Genomic DNA, 9,401 nt, shown 5'->3' on the forward strand with positions numbered 1-9,401 from the left:
CTGACCCTGAAAGAACATTATCCAATGCAACAATATTAATGTATGGTCTCTTGGTCTGACCACTAACCTGTGTTGCAATACCAGCATGATCAGTCCCAGGAAGCCACAATGTTGGTCTTCCCTTCATTCTGTTGTACCTAACCATGATATCCTGTCAAAGAACATTATGGAGTACACAATGGAAAATATATCAACTACTTAAAAAGGATGGAACAAAACAACTAAATTGCAAAATTACCAATTTCCAAAATATACAACTCCAACACAATCTAATAGTCATCCACATGGTGATCTAGATTGATCAATAAAGAACTAACATGCAGTTAAAATGTCAGACAAAATGGTAGCATTTGGTGGTAATACATGACAAACATTAAGCAATCAACATATTTAGTATTACAAACCCTTCAACATTAAGAAGAAAAAAGCTTCATTTACTGCATGCCAAGAATCTACTAACTTGGTATAAGCAATGCCAAAGATTTGATTTCATATTTATTACAAGACAATTTATGGACACAGTTTGGTGATTATGACAAAAATAAAAAAATCACTTGGAAAGGATGCAACAAAACATGCATAACTTCACAAAAAAAGTAAACGCTGGGGTAGGAAAGGTTGATTTCAATTGTAGAACATTGTAATATGTTATCTAGAGCAACAGGAGCTTGCAAAAGTCTGAACAAGTGCTTATAACAATGAAAGTGCCTGTAAGAACCTTAGATCAACATACACTACCAAAGGTGTAACGACCTAGTGCATCACACTAGGAGCCAACCAGATAATATGGCCCAACCGGAATGCAAAGGGAAAAATTATGGGAATCAAGTAATTAATCAAGAACCCTAAAATTCACTTCCACAACCTCAAGAGTCACAAACATTGCATGTCCCATATGTAGTGATCCAGTAACATTTGGAGGCGGCATTGATACTACAAAAGGATCACTTCCCTGCTCAAGATTCGGCTTAAAATATCCTTGGCTTTCCCACCTAAAAAATTGAACATATTATAATTTCATAACATAAATTAAAAAACAACCAAATCAAAACTAGAAAGAGTAAGCTTGTCTGTTAGAAAGGAAAATCTAGCACTAGAAGAAATCATGAAACCAGGGCATAATTTATATGCACATCCGGAACCATATGTTGCAAAATGTAGGAGACTTTCTATGGAGATAAGATCTATATAATGGCTCTGTTGTAGTTTCTTTTTTCTTTCTTTGGTTGAAGGGTCTAATGTAATTTAAAACATGCAATATGAGTTAACTTCAACAACTAACATAATACAACTTATAGAAGCCCTTCATAGAGTGTAGAGATATAAGAGTCATTTCATAAAGAAAAGCAGCAATATTATGACCATACCCATATGGTATGTTGATTGTTTATCAACTATATGTGTTCAATTTTAGGAGCCACGTAAATCACCCTCACTAATAATGTGACATAAAAGTCTTCATAACTAGCAAGTGTACCAATTATTGATAATTCTTTATCTGATCAAAAGTATTGCAGCTGTTAGGTCACAGACCCTTCATTAGAACGAGGTTCAACCAAAAAGTGACAACCCACATGGAAAATGATTGTTAGCACCAAAAATGTTATCCTGTGCAAGAATTTTTTTTAGAGAAATTGAATTATAGCCTGGAAACCAATGCATGGTTGAATGGAAGTTAAAACATAAGCCACCAATTTTTCAGTATGGAGAGAGCCATTTCTCTTCCTAAAATTTCTAGCCTATCCTTCCCCTCCCCACAAACCTAAACAAAGGTGAGAAACATCAATCAGTCGAAACTGTCTTCAGTCTTTCTATACAAGAACAGACAGACAGACATGCTGTTGAAAATAATAGTCATAAATATATAAGTTCCGCAGGTGTTGGGCCATTTCCTATACCGTACAGAAAAGTTACCAATTTAGTTGCATTTCAACAAAGAAAAAAATCAGTTATATATTGCTTTCACTTGCTTCTAAACCTTATAGGAAAATTGATAATGGTTGTTATTTCTTTCAACAGCAAATACATAGTTCTGGTCCAGAAGTCTCAGAAGTCAGATCTGCACTTTGCAATTCCAAACTCAAGGTATTTAACATTGCACCAAAACAAACCACAACCCCCTATTTTAACTCTTGCTTCTATTTGCGACATGCATAAAAAGGAAGTAGAGGGGCAGCTCCAGCAAGATCAGCTACTGTAGAGGCATCAGACTTTGTTAAAAAAAATTACTCACAGAAATCTTTTCACAATGACACCAAGTTGCATCACATACTATTTGGCCCTTTCTTCCTAAATTCAGTGCTTAGGACCACATTATTTGAAATCATAGTTTTAAAAAGCGAAAGGCGAGTCAAGGCGACAAGGGCAAAATATCGCCTTGAGGCGAGGCGAGAGGCGACGGCCTCTCGCACGTGAGGCGACAAAAAATTAGAAAATAAAATAAAATAAAATTAACTCAATAAAAACTAGTAGTACTTAAGGATAGTTTAATTTCTAAACTTGTAAACCAAAATAACTTAAAGTCTAATAATAAAGTGCTAATTCTTAAATCAAAATAGCATAATATCAAGCATCTACCTAGCGTACTTGAAGACTATTGATCATGTTTGGCAAGAGGAGTTCCATAGTCCTCTTTATGCAACTGCACGTTATCTTAACTCATCTTTATTTTATAACCCCAGTTTCTCCTCCAATAAAGTTGTCCAAAAAGGTTTACTTGATTGTATAGAAACACCTTAGAACCTAATTTGTATGCTCAAGTTACAATCACAAGTCAGATAAAATTCTAGGAGGGAGCTGTGGGAAGCAGAAACTCGGTGGTGGAGGAGAAGAAGAGAGAGCCGTTGGAGTTTTTGGGGGGTGTCTGTGTCTGTCTCTTTAATTTTATCGGGCTGGTCTGTTGTTTTTTTGGTTTTAATATAAATTAGGATTTTTTTTTGTAAGAAAAGGCTGACTTAACGCCTCACCTGCAAGAGGCGATCGCCTCTCGCCTCAGACCGCCTCTCGCCTGAGAGGGTGAGGCGATCGCCTCTTGAAGGTAAGTCGCCTTCCATTCTGGAAGGCGGTGAGGTGATCGCCTCTGTCGCCTCTCGCCTGAGGCGACAGAGGCGATCGCCTTTTTAAACTATAAAGGTAAAGTATCCAAGGAGTTTTAATTCAAATAATAGGACGGAGTGGAGGGAGCGAATTTGTGTCGCTGACACACGGTTTTATATGATGGTTCATGTTAGCCGACCCGAATCATTTCGGGACAAAGGCTTTGTTGTTGTTGTTGTTGTTGTAATAAAGTCTTCAATAAACAGAAAATCTCCTGTTTATGCCTGTTCTGAAATTTTTCATGATAGATTTAACTAATTGTTAAGATGAGGAAAATGAAGACTCGAATGGTACCTTCCCTTTTCCAATTTGTACAAGAAGTCAACAACAATTTACAACTGTAAACTAAACCTAATCCCTGACTAGTTGAATTTGACTATATGGATTGTCGTCCCAATCAATTCTATTAAAAGTATGATCCTTCTTTTGGTAAATTTAAAATAACCATCATCCAATCCAGCCTCAGTCTTTCACTTCCTCCTTGATAAATGTTACTTCTATTTCATCACATTTTTGCACCGAATAGTCATGTGGGCCAATGTTTGAATATGTCAAAACCACCTTAAAGATCCTTTCTCATTTTGTAGCCTGTAGATACCATATCACGCTTTTCTAAAATACCAGTTAGTTTTTATCCTATCCATCATTTTGTGTGAGCTCTTTCATCTCAACATTCTCATCTTCGATACACTCATTTTACCAATATTCTATCTTCTTAGGTCATAGTGCAAATCAGATAGTTGCATAGTTATTAATGGCGCGCCTATGGTGCATGGCGCACCAAGCGCAGGCCTTAGCGCCATAGGGCTGCCATGGCGAGGCGCAATCACCATGGCGCGCGCCTGGTGCGCCATTTTGCGCCAAGAGCAGTTGCCAAAGGCACATCAAGGCACGCCTTGGCAGTTAGAGGCAGTTTTCTAGAATGTTTGTCAGTTACGAGCAGTTTTTTCTGGAATGTTTGGCAGTTAGGGGCAGTTTTATTAAAAAAAAGTTATTAAAAGAGAGAGATTATACATTTATTAGAAGAGAAGGGATTTTACGTTTATTATTAGTGAGGAAGAAACAGAGTATGTTTATGATTTGAAGAGGAAGAGACAGAGTACATTTATGATTTGAGGAGGAAGAGACAGAGTCATTGTATTTTATAAGAGGAAGAAGTCTAGTAGAAAGAAAACACTACGGATTAAAACAACAGAAGTCTAGTAGAAAGAAAAACACTACGGATTTAGTATTCAACTTTATCTTTCTAATATGGAGTTTATTTTGCGTTTTAAAATTTATTTATGCTTAAGATATTTTCATAATTTAGTATTCATTGTATTTTTATGTTAGGTTTATAGTTTATAATTTTTAATTTTGAAAGTGCGCCTTGTAACACCGTGTTCCAATACCATGTAGATATTGTCCGCTCTGGCCCAAATCCAACACATTGGGCCTCACGGCTTTAAAACGCGTCTACATGTATTGGATTCACATCTTACTAATAAGCCCCAATCACTCCCTCTCCATTTCCGATGTGGGATTCAGTTCATTCCTGCCCCCATCGCCATCCCTTAGGGCCGCTCCTTGCTCAGGCCTTCTTACCCCGGCGCCACCCACTCCGGACCGGGTCGTTACAGGCCCACCAGCTTCCGCCTGGTTCGTCCCCGAACCATACATCGTACGTGGAGAATCGGCTCTGATACCAATTGTAACACCCTGGTCCAATGCCATGTAGATATTGTCCGCTCTGGCCCAATTCCCACACATTGGGCCTCACGGCTTTAAAACGCGTCTGCATGTATTGGATCCACATCTTACTAATAAGCCCCAATCACTCCCTCTCCCTTTCCGATGTGGGATTCAGTTCATTCCTGTCCCCATCGCCATCTCTTAGGGCCGCTCCTTGCTCAGGCCTTCTACCCCGGCGCCACCCACTCCGGACCGGGTCGTTACACGCCTTGTCTCGCTATGGCGCACGGCGATGCGCCAAGGCTCCAGGACCCTTGCGCCTCAGTGCGCCATGTGCCTTTAATAACTATGGATAGTTGTTCTATAAAAGTTTCCATTTAGTTTTATAGGCATATTTGCATCACATAATACTCCTGTTGCAATTTCTCCATTTCATCCATTCAACCTTAATCCATTATATGTCCTTTTGCGTATCCTTCTCATTATGGAAAATAAACAATTGTAGCAGAATTGGTTGCATGATGGCAAAGCTATCCCCCAAGAGATACGTGAGTATTTTAATTATCCATGTTGTTATTTTGAACCCGCAATAAATGTACTTGGATTTAGGTCCAGTTGACTTGAACCTTTTATCTTCCATGGTAATTTGCTAATGTTTCAGCTTCCAAGTTTACTCTTTTCGTATCTCGTCTACAAGAATTGTATCGATTGTGTTATAGAATAAGTCAATGTAATAAATGTAAGCATGCCTAAGGCTGCTATGACAGCTAGATGGCTGCTAGTAGGGTCTAGTGGAGCTGATATGTTTGCTTAATGTAGGAGTAACTTAGGGAGAACCTTGTATAAATATGTGTATTCATCTTAAGTTTAATATATTCATGTAGGCTCGTAATCTACATGGTATCCCATGGATTTCTCTCTATTTCCAGGGTCTGTTACAAATTGCAAAAAGCATGATCATGGTATATCTCTTACTCTTAGATATGCCTGTCAACTTATCTATTACAAAGGTATATGGATAAAGCCTTATAAGAGATCCTTGACATAATTTAATGGCAATTGGTTGAGTCTCCATCTGGGATTCTAATGGAAAGTGTTTACTAAAGCCACCATATATGTACCAAAAAATTAATATTCAAAGAAGAGAAGACACTAAACAGAAGCCACCACTTATTTGAAGATTGTACACCTCTAAAATTTGATTAAGGGTGTATATAAAATTCATCAAGTACAAGAATGATATTAGCATAATCAACTTCCCTTGGTTGAGCATTTATACATGAAGAACAAGAGAACGGGAGGAAAAATTGAGTAGAGGGATTTATTCGTAGTACCAGTTGTATATTCGTTCCTCTGAAGAAAAATCGAAAGACTTGGCCACCTCTGGAGAAGTAAATGCTCCATTCTCTGATGCAGCAACTGGAATCACAAGAAGAAGTGATCAATATTTTACTAAACACAATCTTAAATCATACTAACGACTAGCTTCTACAAAATCCACTCACTTATAAGTTAAGACTAGTGCATGGTGAAAAGATGAAGGAATAATATCGCAAACTAATAAGAAAAAGTCATGCAAATGTTGAGTTTATTGTATCCCAATTGTCTTCATTTTACCAGTAACCATTCAAAAACTATGAAAGCAAAAGGAATTTTTTATAGCAACCATTTGATGCGGAAAAAGGATTGAACAACAAATCAGCAAACAAAAAAAGTTCTGTAATCAAAGTTATGCTGCAGTGAGTTGAGGACTCTGTTCAGATTGATGAAAAAGTCGATGCTTTAATAAGTGTGCAACTTAGCAAGCGTGCCTCAACTGCAACTTAACGGCAGTAGGGAAAAACAAAATATGGCAAACCAAATAGAACCAGTAATTCACCAGCGAAAAATCTGGGCTTGATAAGAGTGAAAGTCCATCTAGTGAAAGCAAAGCAAAGACGTCGCTGAGGGAAGAGAAGAGGATTCAGTCTGTAAGCAGAGCAAGGAGATAGAAGAAATGGAGTGGAGAGAGCCAATTGGAGTGACATTATTCTTAATGAATTTGTAGTCAGTGCAAAATGTATATGTATTTGTATAAATGCATGAAATTCGGGTGCAAGGCAAATAATCTGAATTTGGATACCGAAAATTTCATAAACCCTAGCGCTGAACAGAGATGATGCAGTGTGGGGTTTTAGTGGTAGAGATACAAGTAAGAGCATCTCCCAACATCATACTCTTCAAACACACACGGACTGTTTATTACGTGGATAAATAGGAAGAGTTAGGGATAAAAACAAGGGAATGTACCCGGCCTCGATTTCCCACCTCTGAAAAAAAAAAAAAAAACTAAAATATCCTTTTATCAAATTTTAAAATTCTCAAATTCTCTCAAAACACCCTAAACTCTCTTGGATCAAATCCGGACTAATTTATCAACGAAAACATGGATCGGGGAAAGGGCGGCAAAGAAAAAGGACTAATGATACGTAATTTCGTTTGCTTTTATTGATTTTTGTACGTTTTTTGAATTGATTTTGGATTGTTTGGGATTTCAGAATCATGAGGTGATGGTGTGATCGCCTCACGCCTCACCACAGGCGATGACGTGATATTCATACGTCGTTACATGTGGTGAGGCGTGATAGCCTCAGTCCCTCACCTATGTGAGGGCGTGATGGGACTCACGTCCGTACGGCGAAAATTCTTAATTTTTTTTTAAGTTAATTTAATTTTTGTTATTTTTATTTTATTAATTTGATTATTATTTTTTATTTTTGTTAATTTTTATGTTGTAAATTTTTATTTTGTTAATTTTAATTATATTTTTATTTTGTCTATTTTATTTGTTTAATTTAGTTTAATTAAATTTTTATTTTGTTATTTTTAGTTAGGATTGAGCAGGCTCCACCAATTATAACTGATCTGTAGCAGATTATGGAGGAATGGAACCGGGCGAATTGACTTGTTGTAATTTTTTAATATTTAAAATTCTTTAGAACTTATTGTTTTTAACACATTTTAATACATATTTGATACTTTATGTATATTATTTAATTATAATGTTAATAATTATAAGTCAAATTATAATGTTAATAATTAAAATATTTAGAATAATTATAATTGTTTAGAATAATAATAATTAAAATGTGAAATTGGAAAAAAATCACACGTGGGCATGTGAACATCACGTTTACAGGTATTTACGGGTTTAATTGAATAACATACCTATTTTTTTTTCCTTCCCGACACGCGGGTGTGTGGTTATCACGCCCCACCGTGCGGTTGGGCGTGATAGCCACACGCCTCACTGTGTGGCCGGGCATAATAGCCACACGCTCGACCATGCGGTGAGACGTGTGGCTATCACGCCCGACCACACGATGAGGCGTGATAGCCACACGCCCAACCGCACGGTGGGGCGTGATAGCCACACGTCCGCGTGCTGAGGGGGCAAAAAAAAACCTTTTAACACCCAAAACCCCTGAAAGGGCATTTTCGTCCTTTCACGGGGCTATGAGTGGAAATTTGAGGCTGGATATAACAACACCCTAAAAAAATGGGAGAATTACTAAACTAGCACCTTTTAAGGGGTTAGTTTACATTTATAGATCCTTTCAAATAAATTTCCAAAACTAACATATTTCAACAGATAACTTCCAAGTTTGCCCTCGTCTTCTTCATAAACATAACTTTGTGTCTTTCCCCCTTTTCTCTTTCTCACGCGCTCTCTCTCTCTCTAAAGAACAAAACAATCTACAGAACGAATACGGATACTACAACAATCAATCCAACTCACAGTTCATACAACAGGATTTTATACAATCATGTAAGTTTTTCATTGGTTTTTAGTTCCATTGAAAAGTTTTCCTGGTCGTGCGAACCCCAAAAACAGTGGCATTGTTGTCTGAAAATGCCTTTTGGTTGGAACATCAATTTCATATTTTTCCCCGATAGTGTCGATATCTGTCGATTTCTGATCAATATCGACAGATATGATGATATTATATCGTATCGATATTGGTCGATATATGTCGATATTATATTTGATATCGACATATATCGACCAAAGTTATATGTCGATATTGTATTTGATATCGACATATATCAACCGAGATTATATGTCGATATTTGTCGATATCAAACACAATATCGACATATATCGACCGAAGTTATAGTCTTCAATGTCCATATATGCCGACATTTGTCGATAACATTTACAATATCAACATATATCGACTGAAGTTCCAAATATTATATATTGTGTTCTAAACCATATTTTGTGTTCCCATGAGATTCAAATTGATAGTTGTATTTTGTATATTAATAAAAAAAACAACACAAAACAAAAAAAAAAGTACATAAATATAAAAAACGAAAATACATAAACTAAAAAAAGCTAGAAATAATCAGGACCCATAAGAACATCAACGTAGTCCTTTTTTGCTTTCTCCAACTGCCTTTTGAGATCCTTCACCTCCTTCTTCAGTCTTCTCTTTTCATCCTCAACTAACTCAAGATAGTCATGGATTCACAGACAAAAGACATGGTTTTTGCCATGCCTCTCATGAATCTAATGATTTTTTCCGTGTCACCATCACGGAAGGAACCATGGAATTCAGAAATGAGTTTTTCAAACTCAAGAAGATCAACAT

General features: G+C 36.9%; 1 protein-coding gene across 5 annotated transcripts in view; it reads right to left on the reverse strand.

The window, feature by feature from the left end:
- The window catches only part of LOC136202521 (valine--tRNA ligase, chloroplastic/mitochondrial 2), a 29,972-nt gene extending 22,990 nt beyond the window's left edge, over window positions 1-6,982 (reverse strand). For all 5 annotated transcript variants that reach the window (XR_010674479.1, XR_010674481.1, XM_065993201.1 and 2 more), the window contains exons 1-4: window positions 6,647-6,982; window positions 6,102-6,186; window positions 866-992; window positions 68-151 (exon numbers count right to left, since the gene is read on the reverse strand). Coding sequence is in view for 3 of the 5 variants with exons in the window: in XM_065993201.1 (XP_065849273.1) it covers window positions 68-151; window positions 866-992; window positions 6,102-6,186; window positions 6,647-6,968 (618 nt within the window). In the remaining 2 variants the exon portion in view is untranslated. The remainder of the gene's footprint in view (window positions 1-67; window positions 152-865; window positions 993-6,101; window positions 6,187-6,646) is intronic.
- Window positions 6,983-9,401: the final 2,419 nt, after the last annotated feature.

This window comes from Euphorbia lathyris, chromosome 1 (genome assembly GCF_963576675.1).
Source record: "Euphorbia lathyris chromosome 1, ddEupLath1.1, whole genome shotgun sequence".
NCBI lineage: Eukaryota > Viridiplantae > Streptophyta > Magnoliopsida > Malpighiales > Euphorbiaceae > Euphorbia > Euphorbia lathyris.